The sequence below is a fragment of the Lepus europaeus genome, chromosome 2 (assembly GCF_033115175.1).
Source record: "Lepus europaeus isolate LE1 chromosome 2, mLepTim1.pri, whole genome shotgun sequence".
NCBI classification, from domain to species: Eukaryota; Metazoa; Chordata; class Mammalia; order Lagomorpha; family Leporidae; genus Lepus; species Lepus europaeus.
The window spans coordinates 175,609,339-175,633,073 of NC_084828.1; the positions used below are offsets into that span (position 1 = coordinate 175,609,339).

At 43.6% G+C, this 23,735-nt stretch overlaps 1 protein-coding gene across 3 annotated transcripts in view; it reads left to right on the plus strand.

The window, feature by feature from the left end:
* TMEM108 (transmembrane protein 108) overlaps positions 1–23,735 on the plus strand; it is a 366,810-nt gene that overhangs the window by 199,033 nt on the left and 144,042 nt on the right. For all 3 annotated transcript variants that reach the window (XM_062179790.1, XM_062179800.1, XM_062179808.1), the window contains one exon: positions 4,945–5,030. In XM_062179790.1, the coding sequence (XP_062035774.1) occupies positions 4,991–5,030 (40 nt within the window). In that variant the 5' untranslated portion in view covers positions 4,945–4,990. The remainder of the gene's footprint in view (positions 1–4,944; positions 5,031–23,735) is intronic.

Consider the following 23,735-nt stretch of genomic DNA (forward strand, 5'->3'; position numbering starts at 1 on the left):
TTCTGGGCAGCCTATCTGGTGTGGGATAAGGAAGATTTGTTGCTGGCATCCTCCAGTTTGTGGGATTGGGCCTGGAACCTGGAACCTGGAACCATGGGTTGGGTCTCTGAAGATGGGATTAGAGCCGGAGTCTGAAGGATAGGTCATTTTTCTTTTACTCAGTTCTTTTGGCTGTAAAACTGCAGTGTCTTAGGATTTCATTCTAGAAATTAGTTGTCATCTTTGGTGCTCCTAAATTATTCCCTGACAGTCCAGACTGATATAATTAATGTTTCCTACTGTAGGGTTAAAAGAGACTTTTAAAGGAATCTAATTGTGGCTTGCCATCAATTCAGAGAAGCACAATTGACCCAAGAGACTCTGCTAACACACCATCATTAGGACAGTAAGTGAGTTCAGTTGGGTCACAAAATGAATAAAACTCTCATTCATATTGGGCAATTACAATATAATGGAGATAGAAATTTTGTCACACTGGCAAAAATACCTGTAAAAGGCCTTAGAATTAACTTGATAGAACTGTAAAACTTAGAAGAAGGAAAGACACTACAAAACTCCATATAAGGACCTAAATAAAGTTTAGTTTTGAATAACTAGTAGGCTGCTTTTAGTTTTTTTAGCCTTTGTGACCTAGATGATCCCAAGTCTCCCTGCTATAGACTCAGTTGTTTCTCTGATCATGGGATACAGTGGCTCCATTTAATTTATTGCAGGAAGTCTACCACTTTTTCAGAAATCTCCGAACATTTCCAGAGATGATTGAAGGACTTGTGTTTCCCTTGATTGATATAAACTACAGTTATGTCTCTGTTCTCCTCTTACTTAATCAGGGTTCATTGTTTATTTACTAATTGTTTATTGAGTGCTTACCGTCTCCTCAGCAGTGTACAGACACTCATTAACCATTGTTCATGGCTCCCGGGGCTGCTGGCTCAGGCTGTTCCTTGGTTACCCTTGGCTTGATGCATGATCCCTTACATTGACACTGTCAAGCACCACTAATACATGGCTGTTTTGTGTAAGTCTTTTGCTGAGGTTTTTTTCTGTTTTTGTTTTTAAAAAGATTTATTTACAGGGCAGGCGCTGTGGCATAGCGGTTAAGGCTACCGCCTGCAGTGCCGGTATCCCATATGGGTGGGTGCCCGTTTAAGTCCCGGCTGCTCTTCTTCCAATCCAGCTCTCTGCTATGGCCTGGGATAGCAGTAGAAGATGGCCCAAGTCCTTGGGCCCCTGCACCCGCGTGGAAGACCCAGAGGAAGCTCCTGGTTCCTGGCTTCAGATTGGTACAGCTCTGGCCATTGCGGCCAACTGGGGAGTGAACCATCAGTTGGAAGCCCTCTCTCTCTCTCTCTCTCTCTCTCTCTCTCTCTCCCTTTGCCTCTCCTCTCTTTGTGTAACTCTTTGAAATAATAAAAATAAATGTTAAAAAAATAAATAAAAATTAAAAATAGGCAAGTATTTATGTAATCTGGGACTAAGGAAGGCCTTTCATTCCATGGTAGAGAGTGTGTGTAGTATTCTTATGAAAAAAATTTGAAAATCTATTGTGTTATAAACATTAAGTAAGTAAGCAATGAAAATGTTATGGAAATGAGTAGTGATGGCTTTCAACTAACAGCTTAATTTTTTTTTTTTTTTGACAGGCAGAGTGGACAGTGAGAGAGAGAGACAGAGAGAAAGGTCTTCCTTTTTGCCGTTGGTTCACCCTCCAATGGCCACTGCGGCCAGCACACTGCGCTGATCCGAAGCCAGGAGCCAGGTGCTTCTCCTGGTCTCCCATGCGGATGCAGGGCCCAAGGACTTGGGCCATCCTCCTCCGCCTTCCCGGGCCACAGCAGAGAGCTGGCCTGGAAGAGGGGCAACCGGGATAGAATCCGGCACCCCGACCGGGACTAGAACCCGGTGTGCTGGCGCCTCAAGGTGGAGGATTAGCCTGTTAAGCCACGGCGCCAGTCCTAACAGCTTAATTTTAAAAGAATTATATCCCAATAAAAATTTAAATGTAAATCATTTCCACTTTATATGACATGAAACACAGAAAACTGAACATTTCCAGTAGAGAATTCCATCAACTACACATTAAGGGGCTAGTGGTGTGGTGTGTCGGGTTATCCGCCATCTGCAACCCATCATCCCATTTGGGTGCCGATTTGAATCCCCACTGCTCCACATCCAGTGCAGCTCCCTGCAGATGTGCCTGGGAAAGCAGCAGAAGATGACCTGCAAGTCCTTGGGTCAGTGAACCCATGTTGACCCCAGGATGAGCTCCTGGTTCCTGTTCTTGGCCTTGCCCAGGTCATTTGGGCACTGAACCAGTGGATGGAAGATCATTTTCTCTCTCTCGTTCTAATAAATAAAATAAATCTTTAAAAAAAGAGTACAAATTTTAAAAATTTGTGAAGAAGATTACTATTCTACATATGAAATGTAAATTAATGAGATGACCCAAGGACTTTTACAGTTAAGCTGTAGATGTCAAAATATCACTCATTTTGATGCCTGAAAAATATTCCATTTTATTAATATATCTTTATAACTCACATTTTATTTATCCATTTATCCATCATTGGATGCCTAGGTTGATTCCATATCTTGGCTATTATGAGTAGTGCTACAGTGAATATATGAGTTCAGATATCTCTTTAATGTGAGAATTTAATTTCTTTTGGCTATATACAAAGAAGTTGACTCTGTGCCATGGGTCATACGGTAGGTCATGTTTCAGTTTTTTGAGGAACCTCTACATTGTTCTCTATAATGGCTATACTGTTTTGCATCCCCACCAACAATGTGTAACAGTTTCCTTTTCTCTTCAAAACATTTATTTTCTCTCTTTTTGATAATAGTCATACTGACTAGCATGAGACAGTACCTCATTGTATTTTTGATTTACAGAGAGAGGTAGAGACAGAGAGAGGCCTTCCATCTGCTGGTTCACTCCCCAGTTGGCTGCAATGGCTGGAGCTGTGCCAATCTGAAGCCAGGAACCAGGAGCTTCCTCTGGGTCTCCCACACGGGTGCAGGGGCCCAAGGACTTGGGCCATCTTCTACTGCTATCCCAGGCCATAGCAGAGAGCTGGATCCGAAGTGGAGTAGCTGGGTCTTGAACCGGTGCCCATATGGGATGCCGGCACTTCAGGCCAGGGCATTAACTCGCTGTGCCACAGCGCCGGCTGGATCAGCCAGTTCTTTTTTTAAACAGATTTATTTTATTTGAAAGGCAGAGTTACAGAGAGATGAAGACACACACACACACACACACACACGAAAAGAGAGAGAGAGAAAGAGAGAGAGAGAGAGAGAGAGAGAATCTCTTTACCCTGGTTGACTCCTTAAATGCCTTCAATGGCGAGGGCTGTGCCTGCCAGAGCCAGGAGCTTCATCTGTGTCTCCCATGTATTTGGAAGGGGCCCAAGCACTTGGGCCATCCTCAGCTGCTTTCCCAGGAACATCAGCAGAGACTGGATTGGAAGTGGAGTTGCTAGTTCTTTAATCGGCATCCAATTGGGTTACATGCATCACAAACAGTGGCTTCACGTACTGCACTAAAATGCTGGCCCTGGTTTATCAGTTCTTTTTTTTAAGATTTATTTATTTATTTGCAAGTCAGAGTTACACAGAGAGGAGAGGCAGAGAGAGAGAGAGAGACAGACAGGTCTTCCTTCCGCTGGTTTACTCCCCAATTGGCTGCAATGGCCAGAGCTGTGATGATCTTGAGCCAGGAGCCAGGAGCTTCCTCCGGGTCTCCCACACGGGTGCGGGGGCCCAAGGATTTGGGCCATCTTCTGCTATCGTATGCCATAGCGGAGAGCTGGATCCAAAGTGGAGTAGCTGGGTCTTGAACCGGTGCCCATATGGGATGCCGGCACTTCAGGCCAGGGCATTAACTTGCTGTGCCACAGCACCGGCCCCTGATTTTCCAGTTCTAATTGTCTCTTGGAGGATTCTTTAGGTTTCTGTACATACAGAAACATGTCATCTGCAAACAGGGATAATTTGACTCCCACCTTTCCCTTGTTTGCCTTTTATTTCTTTCTCTTACCTAATTAATTACTCTGGTTAAAACCTCCAGTACTGTATTGAATGAGAGTGGTAAAAGTAGACATCCTTGTCTGATACCAGCTCTCAGAGGAAATGATTCTTTTTTCCCCATTCAATGTGATGTTGGCTATTGGTTTGTTAACCAATTTGTTCTATATCTAATTTGTTCAAGTTTTTAATCATGAATGACTGGTACCTCAGTGTTTTTTCTGTATTTGTTGAGTTGATCAGATAATTTTATCCTTCTGCCGATGTGTTATTTTACACTTACTGATTTTCAAATGTTAAACATCCCTGCATCTCTGGGATAAATCCCACTTGGTCATAGTGAATGGCCTTTTTGTGTGTTGTTGGATTTGATTTGCTAGTATTTGGTTGAGCATTTTTGCCTGTATGTTTAGCAGGCATATTGTTCTGTAGTTTTATTTTTGTTATGTCTCTGGTTTTGGAGTCAAGGTAATGTTGGAAGGGTTTCCTTCACTTTCAATTGTTTTAAATAGTTTGAAGAGAAATGATTTTAGCTCTTCCTTATGTTTGATAGGATGCATTTTTCTTTTTGCTCTTTTTTTGGTGAATGTCTTAGTAAGAATGAATTTACAACAGAAATTTCATTTTTCTCCATCTAAATACTAGAAATTCTGGAGAAGTCCTCAAAAGTTCCAAAAGCAAATTCTATAGAGTTTCCTTCAGAAAGGTGTAACTTCCTGTTTTGACTAACTGATTAGTGATAGTTTTTTAACTTTGACCATTGTAAATTAGACTGTACTGCATTTATCCCAAGATTTTTCTTCTTCAAAAACAGAAATTTTAGGGTTTAAAACTCAGATCCTATTGAGTGTACTTCTTTCTGATGATTGACTAGTGCTCCCTGGATGTAACAGTTTTCTTCTCCCAATTTCTTAGACGGAATCATGAATAAACTGGAGGAGAAGCAGGACCAGATGATACCATGAAGAGGAGTTTACAGGTCCTCTACTGCCAACTGTTAAGTGAGTTGATCCTCCATTTCTTCTTTCCCAGAAAATACCAGTGGTACTGTTTGCTGAGTGCCAGGAACTTGTGCTTCTTGGAGGAAGACCGGGGTTGGGTCTGTGATAGAGGACAGTAAATTTCCCCTCTGCTTCATTTTATAAAGTGTCATGCATTATGTTATTCTGTTGCTTTGGACATCAGTTATAATGTAGATGCTATTCTAATAATTCTAAGTTGACATGTTAAATATAGATAATTTGATAATGAGTATCAAAAACATTATTGCTGTTGGTTTTGTGATAGAATATAGGGTCATCTAGTACTGCCTTCTTCAGGTTCCTCATGGGGAAAACTTGATAGTTTGTGTGTTCTGGATTTTTCACGTTGAACCTGGTACCATTCAGCGACTATACAGTCTTTGCCTTGAGATGTTAAGTATGTCATGCATGATCCTTAACATGAGTGGCAAACAGGTGATTTCTTGGCTTTCTGTGGTAGAATAAAGAGTGTTTGATTATGACTTTTTACGTGTTTCTTTTTTGGAGATTTGTCACAGTGTGCCAGTTGCTTTTCAGTTACTGTACAGCCTTTGGGATTGGAATTACTACTGAAGGAATATAAAACCTCTATCAATTGTTGGGTTTGATGCTCTGATTCATTCACTTGCAACCAAAGCCTTTGAAATGGAAAACTTGAATTCCTTTTGTTTATCTATTTCCTGTGAGGTCAGTGTAGGACCTGCCCCTCCTAGGCTGAGTGGCTCCCTGTTAACTTTGGCTGAGAAAATAGAATGAATAAAATGTCAAGAGATTGAGTGCCAGTCGTCTCTTAGCATTTAATTCAGGTTATGTTGTATCCACTGTGCAAAGCATGTTATCTACAGAGCATTCTGGCTGGGTATTTTAATTGGCTCATTTCCGCTAGTCAGCCTGTTTCAGCCTGATGGAAAGTTGCCAAGCGCAATGGGGACTCTCATGTTCTTTCTTCGTGTGTTCTATAGGACTGGGAGTTTGTTGCCTTTTTTTTTTATGATAAGTTTGTTAGAGAAAAGCTTACAGTTTGATAAAATGGTAGAGGGGGCATTTGAAGGATGAATGGGATTCCACATGTATACAAATCCCTTAGAGAAGGGGAAGCAGGCTTTACACAGGCAATATAGGAAATGAAAAATAGCATAGCAGAGTTGGCGCCAGCAAAATGTTTGAGTTTACCTATGCTGATTGTGTAGCCCAATGTTTGCATAATATTTTAAAGTCATGTATTTAAAAGCATTAGGTAAGTTATTTTACAGTCCAGAGACAAGTCTTATTCTGCAGCATGGTCCATTCTCCTAAGTTGAACAGCCATGAAAGCTGAACAGGTTTCAAACATTATCTGGATAGCTAGGGAAGTCAACAGTGTCTCTGCACCTTATTGTTTGAAAAGTTTGGAAATGCAAATAGCCGGAGCAGGTGATGTCCCGTTGTGTAGGAGGTAGGTAGTAACCCTCACTACACTACCCTGATTACTGCGAGCATACACACACAATAGCTCATATATGTCTTAGGTCATCTAGTTATTAACTTATGCTTGTATTAATATTGTCCACAAACAGAATGTTTTTGTGGAGTTTAAAATAGACTTGAAAATTGAGTCAATACAAATGTATTATTTCCTGATTGAGTATTCTAGCTATTCGTTGCTATGTAACAAATTATACTAAAACTTCATGACTTAAGCAGTCACAGTCGTAAATATGCAACTTGGACAGGAGTGGGCAGAGACTGTTGTCTGCTGCACTGTCTCTGGGATTTGGGCCAAAGTGGTTGGGAGCTGGAACAGCTGGTGCCGATCCAGCATCTCTCTCTCTCCTTGGAGCCTTCTCACATGGCAAGTTTGGGCTTTCTCATAGTCTGGTGGCCACAGGGTGGGCAGACTTCTTACACAGCAGCTCACTGTGAAGCCGGGGCAAAACCTCTAAGGCTTTTGATGAATTGTGCTTAGAAGCCCCAGGACAACACTTCGGCCATATTGTACTGGCTAAGGAGTCACCAAGATGAAACCTGATTCAAGGTGAGGGAATTGGGCTCTATCTCCAAAGGGAAGGGTGTGAACAGTTTGTATTATCTTTTATTTACTCTACCACAGAAGATACAAGGGTACTTCAGAAGTACACAGGCATTAGTGTAACAGATAAAATGCTGATTAAGATGCCTGGATTCAACCCCCTGCTCTGGCTGATGACTCCTAGCTTCCCACTGATGTAGACCCTGGGAGGCAGCACTCGTGGCTCAAGTAATCAGATTCCTGCTACATATTTGGAGACCTTTGGAATAAACAAAAATAAAAATAAAATAACATAAAAGGCTTCTGAATGGAATTCCCTTCCCAGCTCCTGACTTTGGTTCAGCCCGGTGCTGGCTGTTGCAGGCATTTGGAGAGTGAATCCGTGGATGGACAGTCTCTCTTGCTCACTCATTCTCAATGTGTGTGTCTGTCTCTCTGCTTCTGAAGTAATTTTTTGGAAGTATGTGGAAAATGTAATTAGGAGATAAGTTTATTTTGGTGTAATACAATTTTAAAATCCATGCATAGTTTTTACAGAATACTCATTTCCTGTGAGCTTTCTGAAACTGTCCTTAATGTACAGCTTTCAATTTTTTGCACCAAAATAAGATTACCTTTTAATCCCATTTTCCCACAGACTTTAAATTTTTAATTTTTTAAAATTTTATTGAAAGGCAGAGAGAGAGAGACAGTGCGTCCACCTGCTGGTTCACTCCAGTGCTTGTACATTTAGGGCGGGTCCAAGTGGAGGCCCGGAGCCTGAGACTCAATCCAGCTCTCACATGCGGGTGGCAGGGACCCAAGTACTACAGGCATCATCTGCCTCCCAGAGTGTGCTTTAACAGGAAGCTGGATCGGAAACACAGCAGCTCAGACAGGAACCAGGCCTTCCACTATAGGATGTGGGTGTCCCAAGCGGGAACTTGACCTCTGTGCCAGTTGTCCTTCCTTACCCCCAAACTTTCTGAACTATACTTGTATTTTTTTTAATAAAAACAACAAAACCATTATCACTGTATTTTACCCAGTTCATGAGTCTGTCTGTTGTTGCTCTCATTGTCAGAGCTCCTTCCTCTTGAGAGCCTGCTCTGTTCACATGCCTTTGTGGATGACTGGCCTGCATCCTCTCCTATCCAGAAGTCAATGTTCAAGGTGAAGAAGTGCTACAGATGAGTGAACAAGCCCAGGGTGCCCAGGCAGTAAGTGGTGGAGCTATGGTTCTCACCCAGGTCTCTCTGACCTCCTGTACACTTACCTCTTTTTTTTTTTTCCATGTTTTATTCGAAAACCTCCAACCCCCGCCAACCACATAAGATCCAGGAAAAATCAGCAGTGTGACCCCTGTGCTGTCCTGTGGCCAGACAGAGATGGTTCTAGCTTGTGGTCAGCAGAGTAGGCATTTTGTTAGTGATGTCATCTGAGGCTGGAGGAAAACCCGCCTCTCTCAATCGCTGGGTCAGTGTCAGCAATCATCGGGGCTTGTGTTCTTCACCCAGGCTGGGAGTACAGTCTGGGGAAGGCAGGGTGATGCAAGTCTTAAGTTTCTGTTTTTAGTATAACTGGCTCTCTGTTGTTTCTTGGACTCCACACTATAGTATAGTAGTGAGCGTTTCATCACTCTAGCCTTTTGGGAAGATTTAACATATTTTAGATGATACCTTGAAACAACCAAAAATTGACATTCTTTTTATTTCTTTCTTTAATTGAGAGATACAGAGAAAGAGAGTGCCCCCACCCACTGGTTCATTCCCCAAAGGCCCACAATGGTTGTGGCTGAGCAAGTTCAAAGTCTGGAACTAGGAACTCGGGACTTCCGTGGAGTGACAGGAACCCCACTACTCGGGCCATCATCTGCCACCTCCCATGGTCTGCGTTATCAGGAAGCTGGGCTCAGCAGTACAGCTGGGACACAAACCCAGGCATTCTGATACGGCATTTGCTGGACCAAATCTCCATGCCCCTTTGCTTTTGAGAGTTCAATAACCAATTTGTTGTTGAAGCTAGTGCTAAGAATGTCTGGATTTTTTAAGCCAGGAGTCCAAATCCTAGCCAAACCACCTTCAGGTTTACCTGAGATAAATTATTTCATTTCAACGAGACTCTGATGTAAAATGGGATACAACTGCCCGCTGCCTAAGGTGGGATGAGGGGTGGTAACATGGCATATACTTGCCAAAGACAATGCCCTCTCACTGGCCTTCCTGTCTGCAAGAGAGGAGCAACACAGAGCTCTTCTGCAATAAACATTTGTATGGGACCTTTTGGTACACAGAGCATTTTCCCACAATTTGATCCTCACAACAACCTTATAAGGCAGCTAGGACTCCGACTATTATTGATATCATTCTAAGGGGAGGAAATTGGCATAATCAAGACTCCTTCTTCCAAGGCACATCACAATATTTTTTAACTTTAATTTTAATTTTTTAAAAAGTTATTTATTTATTTGAAAGGCCGAGTAATAGAGAAGGAAACACACACACACGTACACACACATACACACAGGAAGAGAAAGAGAGATCTTCTCTCTTCTGGTACACTCCCAAAATGGCCACCGTGGTGGGGGCAGGGTTGGGCTGAAGCCAGGAGCCTGGAATTCCATCCAGATCTCCCATGTGGGTGGCAGGGGCCCATGTATTTTGATCATCTGCTGCTGCTTTCCTAGTCACTTTAGAAGGGAGCTGGAATGCAAGCAGAGCAGCTGAGACTTGTGGGCAGCAGCTTAACTCACTATGCCACAGTGCCAGCCCCAACAACATTGTTTAGAAGAGGTGTTTTGGAGTGGAAAACCTAAGGAGTATCACCACAAACCACTAAGAACATGACATTGCCTGGGAGGCACTGAATTTGAGTAAGGAGTTAGCAGGTTTGGTCTTTGCATGTGCTGTGTACTAGAATTTCATTGATAATTCATTTTTAAGAAGACTGAGACAATGTTCGGATCTTTTTTATGTTTTTAAAGATTTGTTGTATTCATGGGAAGCGAAATACACAGCAGACTCATAGAATGGCAGATGCCCTAAACAGCACTCTGGCCTCAGAATCAGTCCTTAAGGCATTTGGATTTGGCTAAAAGCCCATGAGAGTTTCTCAGGCATGGAAAGCCAACACACTGTGGCAAAAAAAAAAAAAAAATGACTTAAATCAAAGATGTCTGTGAGATCCCAGTGGAAAGAATGGACAGTCATCAAAGAAGGAGGTACCTTTCTCTGAAAGGAGGAGAGAACTTCCACTTTGATTATGGCCTTGTCTAAATAAGGTCAGAGTTGATGAACTCAAGAGGTTACTATAGCCTTGGCAGCTCATGATAAGAGACTCGAGTGATTACTGATGTCATAAATAAGAGTGTCAATTGTTAAATCAACAAAGGAGTCACTATGCACCTGCTCCCCATGTAGGACCTCTGTCCTCAATGTGTTGTACTATGCGAATTAATGGTAAAACTACTCAAACAGTACTTTATACTTTTTGTGTCTGTGTGGGTGCAGTCTCTTGAAATCTTATTTAGTATATACTAAGTTGATCTTCTGTATATAAAGATAATTATGAATGAATCTCGAAGAATGGGATGGGAGAGGGAATAGGAGATGGGATGGTTTGTGGGTAGGAGGGTGGTTATGGGGGAAGAATATCTATAATCCAAAAGTACTTTTGAAATTTATTAAAAGTTTTCTAAAAAAATTTGTTGTATTTATTTGAAAGGCAGGATTACAGAGAGGGGCAGGGAGAAGTGAAGGGGGTGAGAGAGAGAGAAAATCTTCCATCTGCTGGTTTATTCCTCAAATGGCTGCAATGGCCAGGGCTGGGCCAGTCCAAAGCCAGAAGCCTGGCCTCCTTCTGGGTCTCTCTCATGGGTGGCAGGGTACCAAGCACTTGGGCCATTTTCTGCTGCTTCTCCAGGTACGTTAGTAGGGAGCTGAATCAGAAGTAGAGCAGCCGAGACCTGAACTAGTACTCATATGGGATGCCAGCATCACAGGCAGCTTGATCTGTTGTAGCACAGTGCTGGCCCTGATAGTTAGGATCTTAGGAAAACAGCAGATTTTCATATACCAATATCTCCTCAAGAATCAGAGTTGTTTCAATTCTTGCTCAAGATGAAGGAATGGTTGTATTTTGTAACTTCAGTGTTTGCTCTACACCAAGTATTGAATTTTCTAAGTCATTCTCTGTTATTACTATGACATCTTGATTGCTCAGTCATGCATTCTTTTCATATACTGGTCTGTGCTGGCCCCACAATACAACTCTTTGTTCAGCACAAATAACTGCTCACAATTCTCTCCCTATCTTTCTCAGGAAGAGGATGGAACTGGGCTCCTGGCTTAAAGAATTTAAGAGGAAAAATATACCCCCCCTTTCTGCCATCTTTACATGGGGCATAAAGATTATATCTTAATATCTGACTTGAACTATGTACAGCTGCTCACAAACATACATAAATTCAGATTACCTATCTGTCTGGCTCTTTCAAGAATAATGAGAAAACTTGTTGGAGGCATTCTGTTCTTGGAACCTACTTCTGATGGTGGTCTGCCTCTTATCTGACCTCGAAATTACCAGGAGCTCTTGAAAATACTTCCAAGTGAGAAAGCGTTGTGCCTTTTCAACTCCAACTAGCCCTTCTTTCACACTAGTAACCCAGTGACTCTACTTGGAATATCCGTATAGTAACAGCTTCACAAATGATTACAATTAAAAATTATTTTTTCCTAATGCAAAATACTATCTTGATATCAGTTTAAATAGCGTTGCTCACAGATGTTTAAGCAAGAAGGCTTTCCTAGTCTTGTCCCTTTGTCTGGATCTCCATGAGTCATGGGTCTGGAATCTTCAGATAATTTTCTTTCTGGCTTATTCCTTTCTTCTTTGGCCATCTGACACCGGAAGTGCTGTCTTGTTTGCTCTGTTTTCCCATGTGTCATCACCATTCTCCTCGATTTTCCAACCCCAGATACCTGCAGTCATCCTTGACCTGCCTTCCGCTCCACCTGGATGCACTGGGCACCAGCTTCTATTACCTGACATGTGACTCCATTCCTATGTCTGCATCCCGTGTCTGCTTTAGAGAGGAGTTTCATTGTTCTTTTCCTGCACCACCTCAGTGTTTCCCTTACTTCTAATTCATTCTTACATTGTTACAGACCTACCTGCCTGTCATCTGACTGACAATCTTCCAGTCCCTTTGCATCACTGAATACAGCAGTTGTCATGGTGTAGTCGAAGAATCGTTGGGAATCCCTGAGACCTTTTCAGGAAATCTGTGAGGGCCTCTCTCTTCCAACTACACATTCCATGAAGCCATCTTTTTTCTTACTTTCAAGCAAAATAACATATGCCAGCAGTTGAACACAGAAGCTGATATGAGAGCAGCTATCTTTCTTTCTTTTCTTTTCTTTTTCTTTTTTTTTTTTTTTTTGACAGGCAGAGTTAGAGAAAGAAAGGTCTTCCTTTTCCATTGGTTCACCCCCCAAATGGCTGCTATGGCTGGTGCTGTGCTGATCCGAAACCAGGAGCCAGGTGCTTCTTCCTGGTCTCCCATGCAGGTGCAGGGGCCAAGCACTCGGGCCATCCTCCACTGCCTTCCCAGGCCACAGCAGAGAGCTGGACTGGAAGAGGAGCAATCAGGACAGAATCTGGCGCCCCAACCGGGATTAGAACCCCCCGGTGTGCCAGTGCCACAGGTAGGGGATTAGCCTATTGAGCTGCGGCGCCGGCCCTCACTAATTCTTGTTAGAAAACATGATTGTTTTTCATTTTAAAATGTTATTTGATAACATAATGAGGTTTTTTAAAAATGATTTTATGAATGACTTTTTTTTATGTGTATCTGTTTCCCAATTTTAACCTTTAGTAGAATAAATATCAGTCAGTATAAAATATATAGACAGAGACTGTTTAGGGTCCTCAGTAAAATTTAAGGGTATAAAGGTAAAAAAAAAAAGTAAGAAGGTATAGTGAGATTAGAATTTTTGGCAATCATGACCTAAAGGATAATCTGAAATTTTTTAGGTTAACATTGAAGTTACTAATCTGGTCCCAGGTTCCATCTCCAGCCTCCTCACCTTTCACCACTTCTCCCTTTCGTATCCACGACCCCCGTCCCCATACCACACATACACATACCCTATTCACTGCACACACAGACCACACACACACAAATGCACCACATATACCACACATACACACACATACCAAATGCACACACTATAAACACCACCTACCACAACACTCACATACATAACATACACAGTCCATCACATGTACATCATACACACTCATACCACACACCACATATGTATATATACTATGCACATAATGTCATTCATGTATACACATAAATACCACATGCTTATATACATATATCACATGCACTACATATAGATACCACGCAGATAGACACAGCAGGTACACAGTATATATACCATACTCCTACGCATGCTATACACCCATTCTACACACACCATGCACACACATACACCACACGCCTCACTCATGTACTGTACACCACAAATACCACAAACATTACTTACTACACACACCATACATACACATAAATATGCTACACACAGACACCACACACTACACATACCACATACCATTCACACAACCACAATCCATATTTATAATCCATATATATATACCATACTCATTCATACCATATATGTAAACACTTTCAAACATCCACCACAATTACAACACACCACATACCACACATTGAAAACATGCAACCACATACCACAAACAAAAACATATACAGACCATACACACACATACATATATATCACATGTGAATACATATACTATATGCACACTACATACCACATAGTGCAGTCACTACAAAATACACACACCATACCCTGTAGTCACACAAACACACAGCACATGCACACCACACACTCACCCCACATATCATCACAACGTCACCATATCCTACATACACATACACTTGCTTCCACTCAGCAGACACCCATGGTGTGCTCCAGCCATCGTCCCTGATATCTTATCTTCCAGGAAATAGCTAGCTCTGGGCATGTATGTACTTGTCTTGCCCTCCTCCTGTTCCTTAGACATGGCGACTGCATGTCGTCACCCAGGCAGCCTGGAGCTTGAATCCTAATGGGACTCATAAATGTTTAATTGAATTACCATATTTCATCAAGTTTGAGATGCCATTAATTATGATACACTTACTTTATGAACCACTGAGAAAGGAAAAACGTTGGATAAATTATCACATGCCATGAATGATACTTTAAAATGTGGAAACATGTTTATAGATAAACTACAGAATTATTGGGGTAGGTTGTGGCTAACTGGGTCATATCCCTGCGTCTTTGCACTGAAGTCTGCCTTGGGACCAAGTCTGCTGTAAACCCATCTGTAGCCTCAGCTCCCACTCCAGGAGGGCCCTGCGAAACAGAAATATCCCTTTGGCAGCTGGCGAGAGGTGAAAAGAGCTGGGTGATAACTAACTGAAGTTGGCTCATGTATTTTATCTTCATGGTTTGTTTTTCCTGAAAGCAGAGAAGAAATTTTCCCTAAGATTAAGGGGGGAGAGTTGATATAAACCGTAACTGACTGGGGCCGGCACTGTAGTATAGCGGGTCAAGCCACCACCTGCAGTGTCGGCATACCATATGGCCACCGGCTTGAGACCTGGCTACTCCACTTCCAATCCAGCTCTCTGCTATGGCCTGGGATAGCAGTAGAAGATGGCCCAAGTCCTTGGGCCCCTGCACCTGCGTGGAGACCCAGAAGAAACTCCTGGCTTCAGATCGGCACAGCTCTGGCTGTTGCAGTCATCTGGAGAGTGAACCTGTGAATGGAAGACTCTCTCTCTCTCTCTCTCTCTCTCTCTCTCTCTCTTTCTCTGTGTGTGTGTGTAACTCTGACTTTCAAATAAATAAATAATTAAAAAAAAACTGTAACTGACTTCACATTTGGGTCCAAACAAACGTGACTCCATAAGCACATGCCCTCACAGATGCTCCAGGCAGTCGGATCCCACCATTCTGTGTGCAGAAGGGGGCAGTCGGATCCCACCATTCTGTGTACAGAAGGGGGCAGTCGGATCCCACCATTGTGTGTGCAGAAGGGGGCGGTCGGATCCCACCATTCTGTGTGCAGAAGGGGGCGGTCGGATCCCACCATTGTGTGTGCAGAAGGGGGCGGTCGGATCCCACCATTGTGTGTGCAGAAGGGGGCGGTCGGATCCCACCATTCTGTGTACAGAAGGGGGCGGTCGGATCCCACCATTCTGTGTGCAGAAGGGGGCCGTCGGATCCCACCATTCTGTGTGCAGAAGGGGGCGGTCGGATCCCACCATTGTGTGTGCAGAAGGGGGCGGTCGGATCCCACCATTGTGTGTGCAGAAGGGGGCGGTCGGATCCCACCATTGTGTGTGCAGAAGGGGGCGGTCGGATCCCACCATTCTGTGTGCAGAAGGGGGCGGTCGGATCCCACCATTCTGTGAGCAGAAGGGGGCGGTCGGATCCCACCATTCTGTGTGCAGAAGGGGGCAGTCGGATCCCACCATTGTGTGTGCGGAAGGGGGCAGTCGGATCCCACCATTGTGTGTGCAGAAGGGGGCAGTCGGATCCCACCATTCTATGTTCAGAAGGGGGCGTTTCCTGGCGGGAGGCAGTGAGGGCAGCTTCATCTTTTTGTAGGGCATCTTCCTTTCCTCCTCCTCCTCCTTTACCCAGGAAGTTGTCTTCCAACCTCCAAGGAGAGTGACAGTGTGGCTGGCAGCCATGACTGAGACTTTGCCTTCTGGGTTAAGACTGCTTGAGTTCAAAGCCTCTCAGCTATTTTTCAAATTATTCTCTTTTCCACACGGCACATTCCAATTTGATCATGCTTCTACTGCTGGATAGCTGTAGTGCTGTCTGTCCCCAGCCCCTAGCAAATTTATCGCTCGTAATTCTAGTGAGTCTATTAAAGATGTGCGGCTCTTGAAGAAGTAGAAGAGCCTGGTCTGGTAGGATCAAAGACGAGCCGGCAGTTCTCTCCTGCAGCCCTATAATGGCCATCAAGATCAGGGAGCCATCCATTGCTTTTTTTAAATTTTTTTTTTATTTATATAAAGAGAACAGAGTTCAAATATTTCACATGTACTTTTTTTTTTTTTAAGATTTACTTGTTTATTTGAAAGGTGGAGTTACAGAGAGTGAGAGGCAGAAGCAGAGAGAGAGAAGTCTTCTATCCACTGGTTCATTCCTCACATGACCACAGATGCCGGGGCTGGGTCAGACCAAAGCAAGGAGCCAGGAGCTTCATCTGGGTCTCCTACATGGGTGCAGGAGCTCAAGCACTTGGGTCATTTTCTGTTGCTTTCCCAGGCGCATTAGCAGGAAGCAGCTGGGACTCAAACTAGCGCCCATATGGGATGCTGGTGCTGCAAGCCGTGGCTTAACTGCGATGCCACAGTGCCGGCCCCATCTTATATACCATTTTAGGAACATAATGATACTTCCTACCCTACCCTCCCTTCCTCCCTCCCTCCCTCCCTTCGCTGTTTTTCTTTTAATTTTTGTATTGCCATCCTTTCAGTTTACTTTGTAATCACAAGCTTAACCCTCCACCTAATGAAGAACTCCACAAGTAAGTAGCTATCATTTCATGACTATAGTTCAGTGTTTTAGACTGCATTGATCTGACTGGCTCTGATCTGTACATTAGAATCACACTGGGAGCTCTTAGCAAATCCCCTTGCCCAGACCCGACCTCAGCTCAAGTCAGTTAAATCAGAATCTCTTGGGGGTGGGGGAACAAGACCTAGGCATCAGGTGTTTCTAGCGGGCAATCAGGGCTGATACTGGCTTAGCTCTGTGGTTTTTAAACTTTAGCATGAGGGGCCAGCTCTGTGGCACAGCGGGTTAAAGCCCTGGCCTGAAGCTCGGCATCCCATATGGTACTGGTGCTAGTCCCAGCTGCTCCTCTTCTGATCCAGCTCTCTGCTGTAGCCTGGGATAGTGGTTGAGGATGGCCCAGGTCCTTGGGTCCCTGCACCCATGTGGGAGACCCAGAGGAAGCTCCTGGCTCCCGGCTTCGCATTGGCGCAGCTCCAGCCATTGTAGCCATCTAGGGGGTGAACCAGTGGATGGAAGACCTCTCTATTTACCTCTCTCTGTAACTCTGTCTTTCAAATAAATAAAATAAAAATCTTTTAAAAAAAAAAAAGTAAACTTTATCATGCAACACAGTCACTTGGAGGCCCATCCCCAGAATTTCTGGTTTAGTAGATGAGGGATGGGGCCAAGGAGTTATATATCTGATTGTTCAGTGAGACCAAGGCTGTATTCCAGAGGATGTGCTTTGAGAGTCACTGTCTTAGACTTACTAAGGGCTGTCCTGAGCAGGAGTTGTTTTCGGCTTCCCTGTGTCCCTGGGCTATGGGAGAAGTGGACCCTGGAATAAAACTAGAATTAGGAAGAAGGGAGGAGAGAAAGTGCCAGGAAAGTAGCCAGCAGAATGGCTCACAAGTGTTGTGGGGTTAGGGTTAGAATTTTTATGATGGAAGTGAGTTTTGAGGAATGGCCCTGCTGAGGCTATAAAGCTATAAAATCCAACACAGCTTTTGGCTCTGAGTCTTCACTGTGGTGATCCTGTTTTAGAAATTGATTTTTATTGATTTTTTTTTTTGACAGGCAGAGTGGATAGTGAGAGAGAGAGAGAGAGAGAGAGAGAAAGGTCTTCCTTTTTGCCGTTGGTTCACCCTCCAATGGCCGCTGTGGCCGGCGCATCTCGCTGATCCGAAGCCAGGAGCCAGGTGCTTCTCCTGGTCTCCCATGGGGTGCAGGGCCCAAGCACTTGAGCCATCCTCCACTGCCTTCCCGGGCCACAGCAGAGAGCTGGCCTGGAAGAGGGGCAACTGGGATAGACTCCGGTGCCCCAACCGGGACTAGAACCCGGTGTGCCAGCGCCGCAAGGTGGAGGATTAGCCTGTTAAGCCACGGCGCCGGCCAGAAATTGATTTTTATAAACTATTTCCTCCTCACTTCATGCTAGGTGATTCTTTTGCAAATCAAGAATTCAAACTGAGTTTTTTTCATTATGAACATTTGCAGATGTTCTCAAGGGAGAACTGTCTTTCATTCTGAAGGGTAAGTCATTATCAAAGAAAATTTGAGGGAATAACACTTTCAAATATGACATTAACCCAGGAAGTTTACGCATACCAGGTCCCTAGAGGTCTCTTGTTGACTTAATGCCTTTTACAGTTCAGGTTGTGATTTTAAATTTGCATAAGTCAACAGTTCTCTTCTTCAGATGAAGTAATACCTTAATAAGACATTCTCATTGTAAACAGTGCAAGGGAAGTCTGAGGAATAAAATATTTTAAAGAAATTCAATTATATGACTTTGAGTTTATTCCATGCACAATTCGCAGGAACATAGGTGAAGGAAGTCATGCTCACACTTAGGTGAGCTGTTCACTTGCATGGTTTAAATCTAGTTCAAAAAATTGTAAACTTGCCTGAAAGGCACAGATACAGAGATCAACAAGCTAGTGGTTCAGTCTCTGAATGCCTATAATAGCCAGAGCCAAAGACAGGAGCTGTGAACTCAGTCCAGGACTCCATGTGGGTGACAGGGACTCATCTACTTTGGCCATCTCTGCTGCTGCCTAGGGTACACATTAACAGGAAGCCGGATGTGGGGACAGAGTTGGGACTTGAACTCCGGCATGTGGGATGTGAGTGTCCCAAGAGGTGTCTTGAACTGCTGTACCAAGCACCTATCCCTAAATGTTAATGAATAAAATAAGTTTTCTGTATGAAAGCTGGATGAAAGTATTTTTGCTAAAATATATTGTCGGGTGCAGGTGTTTGGCTTAGTGGTCAAGACTCCTGCATCCTAAGCTGGACAGAGTGTCCAGGCTTAAGTTCTGTCTTGTTCCACTCTCAAGTCCTACTTTGTGCTAATAGGCATCCTGGGAGGCGTGGTGTTGGCTTAAATACTTGGATCTCTGCCACCACTGACATGGGGGCCTGGATTGAATTCCAAGTTCCTGGCTTCAGCCTTTTCCGGTATTTTGGGATGAACGAGTGGATTAGAACTGTTTGTCTACTTCATACACACACACACAGTGAGAGAGAACATAGAATTTGTATTTAATGAATCTTGATGTGAATGGAAGGGGAGAGGGAGCGGGAAAGGGGAGGGTTGCGGGTGGGAGGGAAGTTATGGAGGGGGAGCATTGTAAATCCATAAGCTGTACTTTGGAAATTTATATTCATTAAATAAAAGTTAAAAAAAATTAAAAAAAAAAAGCATTTGTATTTAAGTGATGCACTTTGAGCTTTCTCTTAAGAGTTGTGTGACTGTATAGCTGCTTTATCTAGAGTTGCCTTATTTTCCTCAACAACTGTACACAGGTAACAAATGAATGGCGTGTTGAATTCAACATGCAGTACACACCTGCAGGATCTCTGGAGGCATCCCCCAGGGCTGAGCAAACACCGAGAATCACAGGAGCATAGGGCCTGCCCGACTCCGGAACATCCCGCCTGGTGTCTGCATCTCAAGCACACGCCCCACTGAGGCACTGAAGGTTTCTCAGTACAGGAAGGTTCTTGAATCCTCTCCAAGGCCCTGAATGAGGGCAGCGGTTTCCAGAGGCAAGTTCCCAGGGCCCCCGTGTTCAGGAGACCTCTGTATGCCATGTCATCCTTGATCTCTTGCTGTGAGCTAATTCCACCAGCAGGTGCAATGGAAACTGGTGTGTGTGTTTGTGTGTGTGTGTGTGTGTCCGTCCATCCCTTGGGAGAAGTACAAGTGTGGATGTCACAGACTTCTGTCATGGCTCCAAGTTAATTTCCAAGTGACAGTTCTCTGCTAAGCACATTAGCAGACTCACTCTAATTGAGATGTCCTGGGCACAGACACCCAGATAGCCAGTTCCCTGACAAGCAGACAAAAACTCAAATTTCATCTTGGAGAAAACTGTCTCAAAACCTTCCATCACAATGATTTGTTCAGAGAACTCTTTCCCACCTGAACAGGCTCTCACAAATGGAGTCCTTTGAAGATAGCCCTACGTCACATCCCTTTCCACAACCCCTAGACAGCACTACTCCATTTGGAAGCCTTTTGTAATTTCATGTTATTTCAACACACTTTTATAAGACTCGACTCTGTGCCAGACTTTGTGCTGGGCACTGGGAATGAAAAGACATGAGACCTGCCCTCTAAGAGCTCTCGGGCTAGTGGAGGGAGAGGGTTCACTCTGAGACCAAGTGTGATCAGGCACAATCCTTTATCAGACGTGATGCCTGCCAAGTATATGGCTCTGTAGAAAACTCTAGAGGCACAAAAAAACACAACATGCAATCCTTACTTTCGATCAAGAAGACAGGTACAAAATAGGAAAATAAAAAAGATAATAAATTATAGCTATAATAAGAACCCACAGATCCAATCTGTGTTCTTAAATCCAGTTTAACTCATCATAAAGATACTGTTTTGATCTACCTTCTGACTCCTCTAAGTGTTAATTGATTGCAAACTTGGAGAGAGGCAATGATTTGTCCCCACAACCAACATGACAATCAAAAGTGACTGACAATAGCAAACTTTTTATACTTTGTAAAGTATTTTCTCACCACTCTCCCTGACAGCCCTACTGATAGACAGCATTTTAACACCGTGTTACCATTAAGGAGATGCAGATCCAAAAACGTCAAGCATTAACCCAAGATCCTAGCACTAGGAATTTAGACTAGGTCTTCTTACTCCAGAATCTTTTCCAGAATCCCACAGACTCCCATATTTCACCCAAATTATAGCCCTCATAGTTGGAAAACTGTGACCCACTCAAGACAGTTATGCCATCTGACTGTGTGCCTTTTCTGGGAATTTCTGCAGCTTCAGCCAATGAACTCCTCCAGCCTTTCCCTTGCAATATGCCTTGTCTTGTTTTAGCAGCTTTGGTGGTTGGTCTTTTTGTTTCCCCTGTGTCTGTTTAAAGGAATAAAATAAAACAGTAGCAGCACAGAGGTATTGGCTCTCAAGTCAGATATTGGCTGGGTAATACTTGGGAAAAGAAATGTTGCAACCTATTGAGGCACTGGGCCATTCCATTTATAAGCTGATAAATCTGTAGCTCATTTAGCCTAATTATTTTTTGGTTAGTAAGCTCTGGTTATGCCTTCCTTATGGCTATATTTTTAGAAGTCTTAGATTATTATAGCAACTGTGAGAAAGGATAGGAAAAGAAATCTGGCTTCCAGTATATATTGGCTTAATTGTTTCTTGAATTAAATTTGTCTTCTTGTAGCTTTCAAAGGATGCTGCACCCACTCCTGCTGCTGATTGAAAGCTGCCACCATTGCATGGTTGCTAAGGGTGGGGGGAGTGGTACCACATGATCTAGTTTATTCTGTGTACCAGCTGAGCCTGGGAGGGAGGAGTTGGGAAAGGCCAGACAGGAGGCATGTATAACCCTGACATCTCCTTCACAGTGCCAAATGAAACCTTAACAGTTTGCGGTGGGTCTAATACTTTATTTAAAAAAAAAAAAAAAGCTATGTATTTTTTTTATTTGAGGGAGAGACAGAGACAGAGATTTTCCATCCACTGGTTCACTCCCCAAATGCCCACAATAGCTAAGTCTGCCCAGCCTGAAACCAGGAGCCCGGGATCAATCAGGGTCTCCCGTATGGGTGTCAGGGACGTACTTGAGCCATCGCCTGCTGCTTCCAGAGGTGGGCAGTAGCACGGAGCTGAACTCAGAAGGGCAAGCCAGGACTCAAACCCATGCACCCCAATATGAGACGTGGGTGTCCCAAATGACATCCCAACTGTGTGCCCCTATTCTAGGGTCAGCCTGGTCAAGCTGACGTGATAAGAGGAAGAGAGAGTAATGTGACAGACCCCTCTGTGTTTCAGAGAGGGACAAGGAATTGAGGAAGTAAGCAGGAAAGACTTGGGGCTCCATCAGCGTAGTAAAGGCAGAGTTAACCCTTAAAAGGTTTCTTTCACACTATGGTTAATTATAGAAAAGCTTTAAAAAGATTGCAGGAGAGTTCTGTGAACGTGAGGATGTGAACAGGTCCACCTCCTGTGTCCTGCAGCACCCATTTCCTCCTCCATATGCCCTGTTGCTGTCGGTGAGGCCCTCACTGCTCTCCCCCTTCCACCCTGGCTAGCACAGGTATGTGTATCCAGGTGTTCACCCCATCCTCCTGCTGTAGTCTTCTGCCTACTCTCCATTTGGCCCTCTAGTTTTTGTAGACATCAGAACCTTGGTGCAGATTTATCTCAGAGTGACCTCGTCAGCTCCTGCCACTGTCGTCCTGAGGGAAGCAGAGTGGTTTTTGAATCTTTTTATATTGCCCAAGCTCAGTTTCCACCGATGGTCTCTGATTAAGATCGAATATTCCACACCCTTTGGGACACCATGAGTTAGACTTTCAAGTTGTTGCTGCAACATTGCCCAAAGCAGGGTTAGGTTTTTCTAGCTCCTACTTCTTTCCAGACTGGCTCTTCTTACATCATCACTGATTTACTGCTGAGGGTTACCATTCCTTGCTGCCAAACCTATCTAACACAGCTGGTTTTCCTTTAATATTTACATAGTTCTTTTTTTAAAAGATTTTATTTATTTATTTATTTATTTATTTAAAAATCAAAGTTACACAGAGAGAGGAGAGAGAGAGAGAGAAAGAGAGAGAGGTCTTCCATCCCCCCAAATGGCCGTGATGGCTGGAGCTGTACCGATCTGAAGCCAGGAGCCAGGAGCCTCCTCTGGGTCTCCTGTGCGGGTACAGGGGCTCAAGAACTTGGGCCATCTTCTACTGCTTTCCCAGGCCATAGCAGAGAGCTGGATCAGAAGTGGAGCAGCCGGGACTGGAACTTGCGCCCATATGGGATGCTGGTACCACAGGCGGCGGCCTCACCTGCTACGCCACAGCGCCAGCCCCCAGTATTTCAAGAGGAAAAATGCAAGATCTGGTCTTGGGACACCTAGAGAAAAAAATCTGTTTTATTTTTAAATTTGCCTTCCAGGAGCAGGATGTGGCTCAATAAGAAGAGAAATAATTTAAAATAGTTTTAAGAAGTTTAGAGTCCCCTTGAAGCAAAGAATTAACAAATACAAATAAAGGAGTACAAGGAATCAGAAAAAAGGGTCTGTGGGTCAGCCAAGCTTGGTTATGAAGATGTGAGGAATTTAGACCAGGGTGATAGGAAGTCAAAAAAGGAAGAGAAAGAAAGAAAAGTAAGAAGATTTGAAAGGATGAAGAATTTTTTTTGAGCCACTCTCCCACAGTTTGAGATTATAATGGTGTGGGCAGTTTTAAGTCATTTTATGAGGGGGGACTTCAAAAAGTTCATGGGAAATTGAATTAAAAGAAGTTTTTGAAGACCTCTTGTAGTTTGTTATTTAATACAATTTCCATAATACAGCAAAATCCAACATATAGTTCTCTGAAAATCCCAATGTTTTGGCATTTGATGATTTGCAAATATCTTGCAAAATATTGTTGACTGACCACTGAGGTGGACTCTTCCAATTGTGTGAGTGGACTGTGTGTGAATTTGGTGGGGGGCAGGGGTGGAGGAGGCTAAGATAGTGTAGCCAAAGCCACCCAAGAAATGGGAGAATAAGAAAAGCCTATGTGAGTCAGATGGGCACCAGACCACTTACTGAGTAACAAAATCTGTTAACT